The sequence below is a fragment of the Festucalex cinctus genome, chromosome 2, assembly GCF_051991245.1.
Source record: "Festucalex cinctus isolate MCC-2025b chromosome 2, RoL_Fcin_1.0, whole genome shotgun sequence".
Taxonomy (NCBI): domain Eukaryota; kingdom Metazoa; phylum Chordata; class Actinopteri; order Syngnathiformes; family Syngnathidae; genus Festucalex; species Festucalex cinctus.
In genome coordinates, this window is record NC_135412.1 from 33247836 (window position 1) to 33266032 (window position 18197).

Below are 18197 nucleotides of genomic sequence, written 5' to 3' on the forward strand. Positions count from 1 at the left end.
ATTGGCCTTCATATTTTTAAATGCTTAAACATTTTCGTGTTTTGTACCAAAAGTACATATTTAATCATTTGAATAATCGTGATTTCAATTATTGCCAACGTAACCGTGGATTCGTGATTATTATTTTTTCCCATAATTGAGCAGCCTTACGTTTAGATTTTATTTATTTTAATGTCTAGTTTTGATATTCGGTGATTTATAACTGCATTAATAGTAATGTCAATCACTGGAGAACGAGCAGACAAGCCTTTGCTTTGCTGTGCTTTGCTTTGCTTTGGCAGACGGGACTTCATATTAGCCACAGAGTCAGCAATTTACAATTGGGAAACAGTGTTATACTGCTCCAATACGTAGGCTACAATACAAAGCCAATGTTTAATATTAATTCCACGAGAGCTGACTGTAGTGTAAAACGTCTGGTACACTTTAAGCAACGAGGATTCGTAACATTGCTCGATTTAGCCACATCCAACATGGCAACGATGACGCCGTGTAATACCGCCCTAACTCAGCATCAAGGTCTATGGTTGGCATCCTTGTAAAATTCCAGTGTAGTCATTAGGATGACGTCAGCCATAGAAGCCATTTTGTTAGCTAGCCGGTGGCGCGTGTATCGTGCGTAGCAAAGCTTATAACAGTACTTCAATTCCACCGTCGTGTTTCGAAATTGTATTCTACTCATCGCACACTGATTCGACCGTTAGACCGTGGGTAAGAAGACTGTGTTTGTATCTGTTGACTGCGAGTCCACAGCTAGATTGGACCCTCATTTATTTCTCAAGCCCACTCGAGTTTGCTAGCTTCGGTAGCTAGCTAGCTAACTTGTTTGTCGTCGACAAAGGAGATAAGTGACGCCTTTCGTACCCCTCAGTTCAATATAATCAAACGTTTGAGTATTCACAGTTGTACGTGTGTCGACGTTCGGTAGTTTTCGTGTTTCAGCTTGCTTCGTGGGGAAGCAAATTCGAGTAGCGAACGCGGGCGCATCTTTTTGCGTGTTTAGCTCCCTCGTTGCGAGGTAGCACCAAGAGGCTTCAAGCTGGCTACCGGCCTTTCAGAGAACATGTCCGAGTTGTACATTCGGGTGGCCGAAGATGAGAACGAGGAGCCGATGGAGATCCCCTCGGAGGACGACGGGACGGTTCTGCTGTCGTCGGTTGCGGCCCAGTTTCCAGGGGCGTGCGGGCTCCGCTACAGAAACCCCGAGTCCCAGTGCATGCGTGGAGTTCGGCTGGTGGAGGGCGTCCTGCATGCGCCAGAGAGCGACTGGGGAAACCTGGTCTACGTGGTCAATTACCCCAAAGGTAAGGCCGCGTCCATAACAGTTACTGGGTTTAATTTAGTAAAGGTGTAGTAATCGTGTATATAGTAAATCGAAGTTCTCTTTTGAATGACTTGCATCACACTGCTGAATTCTTGTGACTTTTACGGAATATGGCTGTGTTTTATTTACATCTGCTGTTTTCGTTCTGAGGCCCAATAAATATTGATTTATATGGGAAGATTTCAGCCAATTGGTTCGAGAAAAGGTTTGTTACTTGAAGCTTCATGTGCACATGAAACCACCTGTTGTCCAGGTGCATAATGACAAGCAATTGTATCGTAACCATACGATGTGTGATGGATAGATGATTTTCACGTCTGTTTTAATTGAATTATTACCATGATTTTTGTTGACATAATTTAATCTGTGCGTGTACTTTTTTTTTTCTTTTTTTTTTTCACTTTCACGTGGTCACAAAGTGAATTGGGATACTTTATTTATTTTTTCTTCCCAGTGAGGTATTGCTATTATACAACATTTCCTTGGAACACAAACATACCGTTAACCATTCACAGCCTTTGACGAGTATACTTGTCGATTAATATTTTTTAGAGCGGGGATAGATGGTGGGAAAATCTGATTATGCCCCACCGTAAATGTCAAACATGGAAACAACTTTATTGACGCCCAACCACCGGTAGATGACATCATTGCCCATTTTATATGAAATAAACACAGTTTCAGAGTCCATGGGTGTAATGGCTGTATTTTGTGTTACCTACATTTTTCTACTTTCATTTATAATAGAACCGGATGAGGCAAAAAGTAGGGAGTCTATTGTCATTTGGTAGATTTAGATTTAGAGTTTATATTAGGGGTGTTAAAAAAAAATCGATTCGGCAATATATCGTGATATTACAGCACGCAATGCTCGAATCGATTCAATAGGCAGCTGAATCGATTTTTTTAACATCCATTTTTGATGGAAAAATATTCAACAAAACGTCTAACTTTGACACCTTAAGCATGGAAGAATGTTATATTAATGGAACATCTTGCATGTCTACTGGTAGCAATAAATTCATTTAAGCTCTTATTTATTTATTTAGAGATTTTGATGCGCATTGTTTTGTTACAAACATAAGACATGTAACAGTGTTAATTGTCTCCCTTTTTAGTCTGAAGAGACCACAAACAAACCCTAAGAAGCATCTTAGTAGTGGTGAATCGGAGTCAGTCAGCAATAAGTGTCGGTGCGGAACACGAAATATTCGTTCCTGGCCTCCTGGCAACTTCCAGGTGCCGCAAATGTGTTTTTTAAAATTACTAAAATAGCTTTGACGCACGCAGTTTTGCGTCGACCAATTTTTGTGGTCGACCCAACCGACTTAGTCGTTTTTTTTTTTTTTTTTCCAGCCCTAGTGGCCGATAATTATCGGCAATTACCTCCAATTTTCCATCATACATATAAACCACATAATAAAGAAGTCCGCTGTTAATAATAGACATGCCATGTTGGTCCATCTGTTGTGGTTGGGGCCAAGTTGTGCCCAACTCCTCAACCCCTCCCCTCTCCTGTTAGGGTCACATATTTGTGACATCATAATGCGCACTACCTCGTGTTCAGAGAAGACGCATCATAGTGCCATGGCAGTCTCCAGTGTAGGCTTTCTTTACTGTCCTGTTATGGAAGATAACAATTTAACACATATTCACATAAGTTTATACTGTATTGTGGACATCTGTATTGTCTTTAACAATAGGCTTTTCACTTCTTGTACATGAAGCAATGTTGAAGTGACCTTGACTGATAAGTCTGCTCGGAATGAACTGCTTGCTTTCCTGTCTAGCTGACCCTCCCTTACTCCTCCCAAAACCTAACCAGGCTGGCTTCATAAAAATAAAAACACAAATTCACCATGCTACAACAACAACATGTAAACTATGTATTTGTATGTACCTGTACTAGCAGCACAAACAGCAACAAGGGTAACAAATATGCTTTAATATGGTGAGGTCACTAATGGTAAGGATTATGAATGATACGAGCAACACAAAAACTGGGGTGTTTTGTAGATATAATAATGTTAACTGAGCCCCATTTTTATGTAACTACCTGTATATGGGCAGCGCCCTCCTTAAATGCGCCAACATAAGGCACTACAAAAGTCCATGAGTAACTCACCATAATGCTGGATTCAGATACAGATACCATCATGTGTGGGAAACACCAGCTGCAACACCATTGGGAAAAAAAATGTTCCAAATATGTCTGTTTTTTTTTACTCATTTTGCTAACTTGTCGATTAGCATCAACGCTTACATGACTGAGATAATTAGTAGGGGTGTGCTCAAAAAATCGATACGGCAATATATCGTTGCAGGCCTAAAAATAACAACCAGCAGCGTCTTTGAAGTTAATTGCCTTCAATTAATGCAAAAATAGCTCACCAGTGATTGGACACTGTCTTGTTAAGAAAAATGAAAGCAAGGAAGAATATCAACATTTATTTACTTATAAACTTAACATGGCACGTGTCTCAGTGTACCAATTTTCCTAGATTTTGTTTTAAAAAAAAAACGAAATATCTGGGATACATATGTATCACAATACGTATCGTATTGTGGCCCCTGTATTGTGATACGTATCGTATCGTGAGATTGGCGGCAATACCCAGCCCTAATAATTAGCATTTTGACATGCCTCAGGAGTCTGTCGTAAACAGACTTTCAACTGTATGGACCGGTACCGGGGACCACTGCTTTACACAATGTTTCAATGTATTTGTACATGTCAGACTTTTACTAGGATTAGAAAGTATATTTTGTAGTTAATTTCGCAAACAATTATCGGCTTACTTGTCTGTTATCGACATCAGCACTTTTCTAAATTATCTATATTAGAGCTTTTATCGGTATCTGTTGAAAATAGCATTGTCGTGCAGCCCTACTCATTTTGAATGGAGCCACTGCTTGAGGGGTTCAAACCTCGCGGAACAATACAAAACATTTCCCGATGCAGTCACGTAGTACAACTGTCATTACCCTAACGGCCACAACTTTCTCTTTTCACAATTTGTTTTATCAATGAATATAGGCTGTTATATGCATTATCTACCTACTCTACATCTCATTTATGATTATAATTGATTCATGACTTTAGGAGCAAAATTATGGTTTCAGGAGTTTCTTTAACACAAGGTTCGCTGCTGTTGACAAGACGAATGGACGTAAGCTTGTCATTTGTAGTTGACAAGACTTTGCGATGCTAACCGGGTCACGAATCTTTTTGGTCTCAATTACTGACAGTTTTTTATCTTTTCTTAGTAAAGATAGACAAATATATTACGAATGTTATGTTATAAAAACAGAAGATTCAGAGAGTTGATAGTCAGCAGTAGAGGTGGGAATCTTGGGGCACCTCACGATTCGATTGCGATTACGATTCAGAGGCTACGATTCGATTATAAAACGATTATTGATTTCCCCCCAGGCAGCAGAAAAAAAACAATGTATTTTGGTGCTTTTAATGTTTCGTACATTAGTTACAAAAATAGTACAAAAGTCCTCTCAGGCCTAAATAAACTACTATTTCAGTATCAAGTTAACAGTTCAAAACAGTAAATAAAATACTCAAGTCCTCATTCTGTAACAACAGCTTTTAAGTATATTCAGTCTTCAACAGAATAAAACATAGCATTGAGCAAAAATATATTATTTTTATCCACTCAAAAGTGCACTGAGATATAAATGAAAGACAATGTGAACTACTACTTCAATACAAATGCCAAAAAAAAAAAAAAAGTGCTTTCCTGCTTTTTAAGTTGTGTAAAGATGAACATGTAAACATTAAAGTTTCTCAGAGGTACAAAAAAAAAAAAACCTCAAGTGCTTTTCTGCTTTTTAACTTGTGAAAACATGAACGTGTAAACATTAATGGGATCGTTCGGCTTTTTTAACAGCACTGACTTCTTTCTGACAGCGTTCGGTGACACGCGTTCATGTTCGACGTTGGACGAGAGGAAAATAGTCCAGCAAGCTGGCTGGGGTCTCGGAAATAAAGCGTTTTTCTTCTAAAAAAAAAAAAACTATTTGTTTTCAAAAGCGTGATACATTTCCACCACAATACTCTTTTCTGAATAAAGTCAGACGCCATTACCGCCAGCCACTACTTTTCTGTTCGTTCGTTCGTATCACTGCGCGGCGCCCTGTAGAACGCTAACCGACGCACTGCAGCCAGCTAGCTGATACTTCCGCCTGAAGTTGTTTGCCTTTTCGGAGCAGGTCTGATGTCACGAAGAGGTGGGTTGGTCAGCTCAGCCATGCTTGTTGTTGTTTTGAATGTCGAGGCGTGAGTTGTGGATGTGTACTCTCGGTCCGTCCCATTAAGCGTCCCGAAGACCGCGCGCGCTACTGCGTTTCAGTTCCGCGTACTTTCCGCTCCGGTCCACTTTTAGTTTCGGTTCCCTTGGCATATTTATATAATCGGAATTTGGACTTTTGTGAATCGTTCTCGATTGTTCCACGGCCGAATCGTGAATAATCTAAGAATCGGAAATTTTGCACACCTCTAGTCAGCAGTATTGCTTACAAAATTAGCAGAGAAATTTAAATGGTAAGTAGTGCTGCAGTAGAATTATTGATCTACATCCACTTGCTAAGACAAGTTGTCTTATACTGTTCTCAACTGTTGTAACTTGTCCCTTTCGGCTTGGAATTTGGCATCCAACTTATAGATGTTAAGAATAATAAAGAAAATCTTAAGAAATAGACTTTGAAAACATTTGTATGATTTTTTTTTTTCATAATTAAACATGGTTGTACAAGTTTTTTTTTTTTTTTTTTTTTTTAATACTGAACATTTTTTACCTGTGTGAAGGCAAAAATTGCTGATGCACATCATGTGCATTGCAGATGTGTATAACTTGACATTTATTGGTCCACCAAACAGACATTTCCTTCCCGCTTGGTCATCCTCAAAGCAACACATCTTTCTTCTTCTGCAGATAACAAAAGAAAGATGGAGGAAATAGACGCTGCTTCTGCTGTGAAAGTCAAAAGGGGTTATCAGAAGACATCAGACCTGATTGTTCTCGGCCTGCCATGGAAAACCACAGAACAAGACCTGAAAGAATATTTCACCACCTTTGGCGAGGTCATCATGGTACAGGTAGTGTAGCCCATCCTACTTGATGTCATGTACCGCAGTACTGTGCAAAGGTCAAAAGCCACAAAGTTGTTGATCACCCTTTTCACTGCAGTTCGTCATTGTGCAACAAAAATAGCATAGGATCAGAAATTCCAAACCTATTTCCTCAAAAGGGCCAGATATGTTTGAGCCAAATGGGCAGAGACAGAAATGTGTTTACCACTTGAGTTGCTATGGCAGTAACGGGTGTGTTGACCCGGCATTATCATAATGAAAGCTTGGCATAGTCCACCAACCAGGAAGTCGCCTGCTATCATTCAAACATGAATATTGGCATTCCCCAATTTCAATTGCACCTCACAGTTTGGCTGAGTGACAGTTTAAGTGTGCAGTTGTGCATTTTCTCATTCATCTGCTCTTAAAACGTTTCACATGGTTAGGACTGCACCAGCCAAAGTTTGTCAGGCAAAGCCAAATATTTGTGTTCCAAGTTCGAGGCATGCCCCACCACCACAAATAGTATCATTCTTTTGGATGTCGTTAAGATGCCTCCGTCTGTCAACGAGTTGTCACATGGAAACTCCCTCATTATTATTCCTTTCAGTTGTAAAAAGTGTCAGCACATTTCTGAAATCAGTGGTCAGCCTGAGACTTTTGCTTCGTATTGTACTATGTTGTCAGATGGGGAATTCTGGTTTAGACAAAATGTAACCACTGAGCAACTTTGTGTCCCGCCCAGATCAAGAGGGATGCAAACACGGGCAACTCCAAAGGGTTTGGCTTTGTGCGTTTCACCGAATATGAAACGCAGGTGAAAGTGATTTCTCAGAGGCACATGATAGACGGCCGATGGTGCGACTGCAAGCTCCCGAATTCCAAGGTAGCAGTAATGCTTTGTGTTAACTTTGTGTGTTTGTGATTGGACGGACGGTTGTTTACGTTTTGTTATTGAAGGGAGCAAGCGAGTGACGTTTCTGTATTTGCCGCTCAGGCGTTCCCAGACGAGCCCATGCGGAGTCGTAAAATCTTTGTGGGCCGCTGCACGGAGGACATGACCCCCGAAGAGCTGCGGCAGTACTTCATGCAGTACGGCGAAGTCACAGACGTCTTCATCCCCAAACCCTTCCGGGCGTTCGCCTTTGTCACGTTTGCCGACGACCAGGTAGGCCCGTTCGTCCAGATTCGGTCGGCTTCTTGGGAAAAGCCTGTCGTGACACCGCTGCTGCGTTTGTGTCGGCAGGTGGCCCAGGCCCTGTGCGGAGAGGACCTGATCATCAAGGGCGTCAGCGTGCACATCTCCAACGCCGAGCCCAAACACAACAATAGTAGGCAAATGATGGAGCGAGGGCGCTTTGGGGCTGGCGGCTTCAGTCAGGCGTACGGCGCGAGTCGCGGCGGGCTGGGCGCGGGTGGTGGGGGGAAGGGCGGGGTCAACTTCAGCGCCTTGGGCCTCAACCCGGCCATGGTGGCGGCCGCCCAGGCGGCGCTGCAGAGCAGCTGGGGCATGATGGGCATGCTGGCCAACCAGCAGGGGATGAGCACGGCGGCGGGCGGCACGGCCGCCACCACCCGCGATCAGACGTACGGCTCCACCAGCACCAGTTACAGCAGCCCCACCACGGCCAGCCTGGGCTGGCCCGCCGGCAGCTCGGCCTCTGGTAGCGGCTTCAGCTCGGGCTTCGGCGGCTCCATGGAGACCAAGTCTTCCAACTGGGGCATGTAGGCGGCAGTCGCGTTGGTATCCTAGGCCAGGGCTCGGGTCCCGCCGTCAAATTAAAGAGAAGCGTTTAGTTGGAGGTTTTGCTCAGTGTAGTGTGGCCGTCGGAGACTGTATACACATTTTTAAGTGGCCCAGCCCTGTCCTAGGCTCATTTGGGTAAGTACTATAAGTAATATTTCATTTAAAAAAAAAAAAAAAAACACTGCCTTTTTTTGTTAGTGGAAATGTGTGAGTGACAATAGTCTCGAATGGTTCAGTCAGCTGCGTTTCAGAAAGTGACATGCATGCGGCGTTGTTAGCGTGCGTGAGTACCACCAGTCCGCCAGACCGCCAGTCTCTATCCTTTTCTTGTGTGTGCAGTGCATTTCTATTTCTTTTGTTTTTTGTTTTGTTGCTTTCTCCTGACCTGATGGAAACGCCTTGCCGGCCGTCTCTCCTGCAGTTAACCAACTGTTTCGCACGCTCCCGGGAGGAAGCGCCTCACTGGCGGCAATGTTCTACAGATCTCAGTATCACGTGTAAACGCTTTGCCATCAACACCACACAAGCTTCACTCTGCATTTACTGTGCTCCACGGTGGGTGTCACCTTCTCATTCCTCTCCCTTTGTCGTGGACTTCTTGTCTGAGATCGATGAGTGGGATTTGGTGTGGAGCGAGCGAACGAACGAGTGCAACCTGAACGAAAGCACGAGTGAGCAGAGACTGCCTGGTTTTTCGTTTCCTTTTTTGGACGGGACAAGTGACAAATGCCTGCGAGAGTTGGAGGAAGCTGTGGCTTTGTACGAGTGTGCGTGTGTCAGCCCGAGGACCTCATTTCGCAGCCCAAGTAGTCATTTTAGAACACAGTCCAACTGCTAAGACTATTTGGATCCTTCCAAAGCTTTCCTTTTGATGTCCAATTCAATGTGAATCGTGTGTCTGCTTGCGTGCTTTTCTTTTCTGTGTTGACCTCGCACCCTCCATGTGTGGAAATTAGTTTGCTGCTGTTTGGAGCGTTTGGAAGTGTGCTGACGGGGCAAATGTTTGAAGATGGGTTTATGGAAAGTTTGAGTTTTGAATGGTTTTCTTTCCCCCCCTTATGTTTTGTGGATTGAAAATAAAATAAAATGAGAATTTGACTAGGTATGATGTATTCTTCACAATAACTTCTTTCCCTCGGTCCAGTAATTGAACTGCCAACGCTTTAATTTACACGTATAGGGGCCCTCGGACACGGAACATCGGAACCAGGAGTCGCTCACGGGTGGGACTTGAAGATCGCGAGAGAAGCCACAATGGAATTTCCACACGAATGCCTTAAATCCAGGAAAGGATGATCATCATCATCATCTTCATCCCGCCCGCGAGGAACCTTGGACCCTCCCATGTTTAGTTGGCCCCGAGTCACACTGACCTCTTCCGAAACCTGTCCAGTCTACTCTAACAACAGGAAGTCATCTGTTTTTCTTTCTTTGTTTCATTGTAAAGTACATTTTGGTGCACACAAGTTGAGTGTCAAAGGATCATATGGACAACGGACATCATTTAGTCTTGTGGCAAAATAAAAAGGTTTTGAGTTGATCACAGGCGTCTGTCATTGGCGTTAAAAAGTTTATATTTTCAGCGCTGTTTATTCTGAGCCTGTTTCCATTGCATCATTTTGATGCCGACTCGCATTTACTGCTAGTGACTAGTCTTGCCTTGCTTCATGTTGACTGCTTTGTAAAAGTCCTTATTGTCAATTCTTTTGAAATCGATTGCTTAATGTTAGTTTGCAAAAGTTTCAAAATGGAAATGTTCCCTTCTAGATTAAAATTCAAACATTTAATAACTTGCTTTATTTCATCTTTTCTTGTTCTGCTTAACTATCGCATTTCTATGTCAAAATGTTTATTGATTACTATTTACGTGTATGTTTTTCACGTCTAATATAGTCGTTTCCTTCAACAATTTCAAGACAATGGAAATAAGCAGAGCCGTAGTTCGTGGCGTAAGAAAGCAGTAGATAGTTTGGCCAACTCGGTTTCAGAGCTACTACACTGTAATTGGTCAACTGCTGGTCGCATGATATGGATGCCATTTTGATATCCTGCTACTGCGATTTCGTAGTGTTTTGCTACAGGTGTTTCCACTTTCATGTTCCAATAATGCCTTGTTGCTCAGCATGGCGTTGCTCACAACAGGTTTTTGGCCCGATACCAGGGTTTTGTTGATTGTAGCAGAGTAATCTAAAACTCGTTAGGATTATTTTTATTTTTTCCCGTCCTTATCCAAACAGCCTTGACCTACATTTGTCTATCATTACAATGACATGGTTCCTCAGAACCAGTTTGCCCACCTGTGGTATAGCAGAATGTGTCATGCTTGAGCAGCCATGTTGTTTGCCTTTTATGTACTGTTCATCACATGTTTTAAAAACTAAAGGTGATAGCTTGTTGCCCCCAAAATGTGGAATGCACTTCCAGTCGAATGAAGAGCTGCATTTTCTGTACACATTTTGAAAAAGAGTTAGAAACGTTTGTCTAGGCAGGTATATCAGTGGGACTTTCTCTCCTCCCCTTCTATGAACTGTAGGCTGTATTTACAACTGTGTAAACGTTGCGAGTCCAGTGTGAAAAATATAGTAGGTCATTAGTTGTCCCCTCATTTAGAACTACACAAACACTGGCGAATCCTGTGAGTAAGGAGCATTCAAGCTAATTATAAAGGGATTGAAATCTTTATTTAGCCTAGTACAGTACAAAGCAACGCTTCAGCTTAAATCCAGTGTTAACACTGCAGACCCCGGCCTATGTCTGACTGTGTAGCGACACATATTTTACTTTTGGAAATATAACAAGTGGCACAACACGTTGCTAATCTGCGTTTATGAGTTAAAATGCTGTGGTTAAACTGGCGGAATGTGTTACATGTCCTCTTTTGCACTTGATGTGTTTGTTGTCTTGTTTGAAGTGTACGCTGCCATTCTCCTCGCTACGCGTTGTAGGAGGAAGATGAGACATTTCCACCGTGGCCCGTCCAGTTGGTGTGAATAAAACGGCCCGGCTGGGTCAGCAGCTCGTACGTGTGAGCCCCAAAGTAATCTCGCTGGGCCTGAACACAACAACAAAACAGGGCTGACACACAAACTCTAATTAAGCCATCCATACATTTTCTAGACAGCTTGTCCTCATTCGGGTCATGGGTGTGCTGAAAGGGCACATCTTCCAACCTATGGGCAATTTAGAGTTCAATGAACCTATCATGCATGAATCGGTAAGTGGTATAGAAAATGGTGGATGGACCATATAAGATGGGGGGAAAAAGTTGCATACAAATAACAAATTCAACATGGTCTACTCCTGTGGAGTGTCGAGGCGTTACCTGGAGGAGGTTGGCAGGCAGCATCTCGTGCCTGTAGCCGTCGTAGAAGGACAGAGCGGTGGTGAAGCAAGGCATGGGGATGCCGTGCTGGACACCCGTGCTGACCGCTCGACGCCACGACTCCTAAAACATCAAGTGAGAAATCTTAGTGCCATTGTGGACTCTGACCTGAATTTTAAATGCTAGGAACGTGTCGACTGTTCAACACCTGAAGTACATCTTCAATCAAATACCTTCAGTAAAAAAAAAAAAAAAAAAAAAAAAAAGTCCAAAATCACTACACTCTCTGGAAGTCACAGAAAAGAATGGTCTACTAGTTAGGGTTTCTTGTTCCAAAGTTCTAATTCGGAGATAAAGAGTCAAAAGAAGGTTCACACTTCTCAACCTTAGGGAAGTTTTTTTTTTTTTTTTTTGGGTCACAAGGTTCTCATTCCAAGGAAAGGTTCTTATCCACAGTTAACATTGTCGTTCAGAAGGTTGTAGAAAACATTCTAGTCTTGAGATGCTACACAAGTTTCCAGAAAAGAATCTTATCCTGAGAGAAGATTCCAGTCCAGACAGCTGGTTTTAGTCTTTTGAGAAGAAACTAGTCCCAAGTGAATGTTTTAGTGCTGAGATGTTTTCGTCCTGAGAGAAAGTTCTAGTTCCAGAGAACATATTAGCCATGCGAGAGAGAGGGTTATTGTCTAGATCTTATGAAGGTGAAAAGTTAATAAAATAATACAGTAAATAATATAATTTCCAATATGTATGTGTGTGTATATATATATATATAAATATAAAAGATATGTTGCTGTTAGCTTGTGAAGCAAAAAACAATACTACGTTATATGCTCCAAGAGGACCATATATGGTCATACCTACTTCCTATCGGTGGTGCTAGCAAACTAAGTTAACAATGCTATCTACCGGCCAGAATTCCTGATTTATTTGTTAATCATGTTGCTGCCTGGATATGATTTTTATTATGTTGTTATATTCATTGCAGAATTTGATTAGCTATGGCTGCTAAACTTGAATAAACGTGAAACTGATTGCTAAAAGAGACGTCACTTTTCGGGTTGGAAGTATTGAGTGCATTCTGTTTTGACGACACGTTCCCCACTCAGGTGAACGGTTGAACAGGCTTTCTGTGTTTTGATTTCAACAGATCACAACAGAATGCCAAAGTTGCTTCACTGCAAAAGAGGAAGTTGCTGCAGCGCCAAGTGTGTCTTTGTCAATGCAGTCATTCCAGCATGCCACTTCCTCATACCTGACAATTCTGCACCGCATCACTGAAGAAAGAGTCCAGCAACAAACTCTGCAGCTCCGCGTCCCTGTCGAACGCCTCCTTGATTTTGCCAAGGAACACGCTGAAGGGAAGAAAACGCACAACTTAAGAATGAAGCAAAGTCTGCTCAAGCACGTTCCTTGTTCCCATGCAAGGCGTACCTGCGGATGATGCAGCCTCCTCTCCACATGAGAGCGATGGCGCCGTAGTTGAGGGACCAGCTGAACTCTTTGGCGGCCTGGCGAAGCAGCATGAAGCCCTGCGCGTAGGAGATGATCTTGGAGGCGTACAGAGCCTGCAAATACATGTACGTCAGCTGTTTTTTTTTTTTCCCCCCGTGAATGTATTTGTTATGGAGGATTTTTGAGGCCTTTGATGGCCTCGATGTTTTTTGGAAAATTCCACAGAGTGTTTGCATTGTGCTTGGTTGTACCTTCCTAATGTCCTCCAAGAAAGAGGCCTTGTCGCCACTGAACGTGACCCCCGTCGGCCCCGCGAGGCTGCGGCTGGCTTCCACCCTCTCGTCTTTCAGGGATGACAGACATCGGGCGAAGACGGCCTCTCCTGAGAAGATGGGAAACGCAAGACAGTCAGGTCTGTGTACACAACTCCGATGGCACAAGAGGAGGGGGAGGAGCCAGGGCGAGGAAGTTAATTCCATTTCCCGTCAACTTACAAAACAGGTTATTGAGGCGGCAGGATATGGAGGAAGAAAGTGTGCTGCAACACCGTCGTTTACGTCAATTCCAAATCACTTCTGTCCAACAAAAAGCGGTTGATAATGCTTCAACAAAACAACCCTCAGCCCAGCCCTGCTGCGTAAGCAAAAATGTGCACAGCCAGCAGGTGTGCAAGGATAAAACAATGTCGTCCACACAAAAGGCTCGAAATAATTCTTATCCTACACAAATTCTCAGTTAAAGAGTAATTTTATTTGTTAAAAAGGTATCTTTTTAGCTGCAAGTGACATAGATGTTGCGTCCAAAAATTCATAACAAATGTTGTTTTTTTTCCATTGTTTTACGCTTTGAAAAATCCTGGAAACAGTCGAGATTGATGCCAAGAATCTCTACACAAATTCTGTTCACTATTTATAGTCACTCATTCATGTACAATACATTTTAGTTTGAGTACAACTTTTTTTTTCTTTTTTTTTTTATCTTTTGGGGCGCTCTACAGCAGCATTTTTGCCTTTTTTGTGATGTTATGGACCAGTATCTGAATTTAACAAAGACATTGAAATTAAAGTGTTCTTTTTAATCCAATTCATTGATGAATAAAAAAAAAAAAAAATCAACAGAGTAATGAATTATTGAAATAATTGTTAATCACTAGGGATGTAATGATAGTCAAACATCTCGATACGATATGATAATTATCTCGATATTGTACAATCAATATTGTAAAAAAAAAAAAAAAAAATCACCATATTGTAAAAAAAAAAAAAAAAGAGCTCATACCCCAAAAAAGCACAATATTGTTGCTTGTATATAACAGCAATGCATGTAAATCTACAATCTCTGCAAACACTTAATACTGAGGCCCATTGCTAATGCACGCACACATCGAGTTCCTCCACATATTGACTCGCTTCACAAGCATATTACGTTGCCCTTCATCTGATCATTAGCGTGGATTTTAAACATAGAAGGGCCAAAACATGCCTTATGAAAATTAAACTGCACTAAAAACAAATAGCCACTAGAGGCTGCTAGGACTTCACAAATGGAAACCAACCTGACTTTTTTTTTTTTTTTTTTTTTACAGATTTGCTGCTTTTAATATTGTGAAATGACGACGATGATATTGTGGCAGTTTTAATATTGCGATATCACATCATATAATGCCGTTATCGTTACAAACCTGATGTAAATCCTCATCAACTGGTTGATTGTGCTTCCTGACCGTCATTTACAAACTTGGCTGTTTATGAACAACGCCATGAGTCAGATGGAAGTCTGACAAATCCTCCTTATGTCACCTGAGATGAGCAGACTGCTGGAAAAGCCTTCAATCTTCTTAAGGGCGGACACAAATCAAGCACGTTCCCTGGAAATGGCTCACTAACCTCCTCCGAAGCCAGCGAGCGATGCAACCGAGAACCACTGAACAATTCGCTCGTGTTGTGCTCACTGCTCGTTTTCATGAGTTGCCGACCGCAGCTGCGATTCCAGATGTCGGATCGCAAGTGTATGGTGATGCATTTCTGATTTATTTAATGTTATCTTATCTTCTTCTATCTGAACAAATTGTGTGTGTGTTTACATAGTTGCATTTTTTTTTAATGGTGTTTTTTTTTTTTTTTTTTCTGTGTGCAGCTGGATTAACCTTCCTACTTCCTGATTTATTTGTTTGACTGTATGTTGAAACAGGTGTGACATGGCACATTTGACAATGACTCTGCATCTGAATGAAAAAGGAAACGATCCACTTCCTTACCAATCAAAGTCACAGGAGTGCCGTATTCCAGGGCTGAGATGGCAGTCCACTTCCCGGTGCCTTTCTGACCCGCACTGTCGCGGATCTTGGGCAACAGATGCGTGCCGTCTGCCTCTCTGTACTTAAGAATGTTGGCGGTGATCTCAATCAGAAACGAGTCCAACTCAGTCTTGTTCCAGTTGTTGAAAGCCTGACGGGTTGAAAAGCAGAAAACAGGCAGTTACAGTCGACTGGAGGTGACCGAAAATGGAGTCGTATGCGGAAAGCTCACCTCGGCCATCTCGTCGTGGTCCATCCCAAGCACGTCCTTCATCAGGTGATAAGCCTCGCAAATCAGCTGCATGTCGCCATACTCTATGCCATTGTGGACCATTTTGACAAAATGGCCCGCGCCCTCGTCTCCCACCTGCGCAGGGGAAGGAAAGCGTCGCATCATGGCAAAAGAGGTCGCGCACAAAAGTCAAATGGAGACACTCACCCAATCGCAGCACGGCTCTCCTGTTCCCACCTTGGCAGCGATGCTCTGGAAGATGTCTTTGATGTGAGGCCTTTCAAAAGCAAATATTTCAACAACACAACCTTAGCCATAGAAATAAAACAAACAAGGTGAAAAGGTGGTGACTGTGTGTGCCTTCTTGTGACAAACTAGTACAAACATGTTTATTTTGCAGCATTCATACTTCATAACCTCGTATCCCGTCTCACCAGGCCTCTGGATGTCCCCCCGGCATGAGTGAGGGTCCGTAGCGTGCCCCCTCCTCGCCACCGCTGACTCCGCTGCCCACAAACAGCAAGCCCTTCTCTTTCAGACTCTTACAGCGCCGCTATGGGACACAAAAGCACACGGGCACTCAGAAAAAATAAAAAATAAATCCTCTAGTGAACATTCATGTCTTTCTCCTTACTGTCGTGTCGCTGTATTCAGAATTGCCACCGTCGATGATGATATCTCCAGCCTCAAGGAGGGGAACCTGACGGAGGACAAAAACACGATCAATAAGCGGTGTTCACTACTCACTGTTAAAATATCGCTGAGACTAACCAGCTTGTCGATGAAGTCGTCCACAGCCTGCCCGGCCTTGACGAGCAGGATGACCCTCCTGGGCTTCTTCAGCTTGGACACCATGTCCTCGAGTGACTCGGCGCCGATCACCTTGGAGCCCTTCGCCTCCTTCTGCAAGAAGTCGTGCACCTTGGACACAGTGCGGTTGTAGGCACACACCTATTCAACACACATCAGGATATATTAGTTCTACTGGTGGGAAGTATTCATTCTTCTACGTTCGTTGATTTTTCAGGTTTTTGTACTCGAGTTCTTATTTTTCTAATGACATTTTACATTAGTCCCTACATTATTTCAGTTCTTTCTACTCCTTATTTTGTTAAAATGGGCGTTTTGGTATTTTTTTTCTTCTTTTTGCCTGGTTATCAAAACTATTGTATATTACTTTTTTCTTTTGTAGTTAGAAATTTTTCAGAGTCCGTACGTTTTTACTAATTTAAAAGTACTTTACTTTTTAAAGTATCTCTACGTCTACTTAAGTAGTGATTGTGAACACTTTTGCTAGCTCTGACAATTTAACAAGCATGTATGGTGCGTTAAAAATAACTAAATGCAAGTAAAGACTTGCTAATAACTTACGACAAAGCCATGGTCATTCATGTTCATGATGATGTTCTGGCCCATGACAGCCAAACCAATGAGTGCGATGTCTGCTCTGTGAGAAAAATACACAAACATAATAACATGGTCCTGCATGAATGAAAAGAAAATCACAGATTGACAGAGTCACATCACAACAGAAAAAAAAGCGGGGGGATCGCCAAACAAAATGTAAAGTGTGGAGTGTGTACATGTAAAATTTCAAGGAAGTGAATTTCCTTAAATCTCATCTCACATGGACACTTACTAGCACGCAAGCTAAGCTTTATATTCTTATTATTTAAAGTAAAATGAAAAAGCCTAGAAAGTCACTAAATATATTTATCGCTACAGCTTTGTACTACTAAAGTGTGAAAGGAGTGTAGAGAACTTACTCAGGCATTGTGGTCAGTCAGTTGTCGATGTTACCGTGAGATTTCCAAATGACAGACGACTCCTCTTCCTCGTTCTCCCCTCTGCTCGGTGGCTCCATCCCACCCAGAATATTAGCCAATCAAAGACCCTCAGAGAGTTAAAGAGAGGGTAAAAAAGAAATGTGATTGGTCCAGAATGCTGAGGAGAGGTATCCTAACTGCTATTGGTCACGTCTGCCGTCACTCGTTATGTACACCAACGTCATCATTACGTAAGGGAAGGGTTGAGAAATTGAATTGAAATTTTGCGCTTAGCCTGGGGTTCTTATATTACTCTGGGGTAAATTTCATATACAGAAGGCTAAATTTAGTAATTCCTCCCCATGTCTCCTAGTTTGTTTGTTTTTTTGTCTCGAACTTCTTATTATTATTATTAATTCAATCTCTGGTGTAATAACCTTATTTATTGATTGATAGGATTTTTATTTTTCATTTTATTTATTATTATTATTATTATTATTATTATTATTATTAATTCAATCTCTGGGGTAATAACCTTATTTATTGATTGATTGAATTATTTTTTATTTTATTATCTGTTCTCATTGCTGCTGGACATGTACATTTCCCAGAGGGAGCCATCCCAAAGGGATCAATAAAATCAAGTCTAAGTCTAAATCGTCTATTAATGTCCTGACTTAAAAAAAAAAAAAAAACTGAACGTACATTGTTGTATTTTGGCGAAATCTTTCATGTGACCCCTGATAAAGTTGTGAGTTTGTTTGAATTTAATATATATATATATATATATATATATATATATATATATATATATATATATATATACCCATAGCCAGCTGGAATAGGCTCCAGCACCCCCCGCGACCCTTGTGAGGAGCAAGCGGTTCAGAAAATGGATGGATGGATGGATGGATGGATGGATGGATGGATATTATTTCAAGGTGGCCATTTGTTTTGTAAATAGTTATATAA

At 41.9% G+C, this 18197-nt stretch overlaps 2 protein-coding genes across 6 annotated transcripts; one reads left to right on the forward strand and one right to left on the reverse strand.

Annotated features, from left to right (window-relative positions):
• Window positions 1–562: 562 nt before the first annotated feature.
• tardbpa (TAR DNA binding protein a) lies at window positions 563–9694 on the forward strand. Of its 5 annotated transcripts, none has more exons than XR_013282510.1 (7): window positions 564–1304; window positions 6271–6434; window positions 7153–7296; window positions 7405–7575; window positions 7654–7738; window positions 8576–8709; window positions 9335–9694. XR_013282510.1 is itself a non-coding variant. In XM_077514710.1 (6 exons), exons 1-6 carry the CDS (start codon window positions 1064–1066, stop codon window positions 8653–8655), a joined length of 885 nt encoding a protein of 294 aa, XP_077370836.1. In that variant the 5' UTR covers window positions 564–1063; the 3' UTR covers window positions 8656–9694. The 5 variants fall into 5 exon arrangements, 3 of the variants coding, with proteins under 3 accessions (XP_077370834.1, XP_077370835.1, XP_077370836.1); XR_013282511.1 differs by having other exon boundaries at window positions 566–1304; window positions 7153–7293; XM_077514710.1 differs by having other exon boundaries at window positions 8576–9694.
• A 1119-nt stretch (window positions 9695–10813) lies between these two features.
• pgd (phosphogluconate dehydrogenase) lies at window positions 10814–17357 on the reverse strand. The gene is made up of 13 exons (XM_077514707.1): window positions 17226–17357; window positions 16831–16906; window positions 16231–16410; window positions 16094–16159; window positions 15894–16012; window positions 15667–15736; window positions 15460–15594; window positions 15189–15378; window positions 13183–13313; window positions 12911–13044; window positions 12732–12831; window positions 11477–11599; window positions 10814–11206 (listed from the first exon to the last, which is right to left on the reverse strand). Exons 1-13 carry the CDS (start codon window positions 17231–17233, stop codon window positions 11087–11089), a joined length of 1452 nt encoding a protein of 483 aa, XP_077370833.1. The 5' UTR covers window positions 17234–17357; the 3' UTR covers window positions 10814–11086.
• Between the last annotated feature and the right edge of the window lie 840 nt (window positions 17358–18197).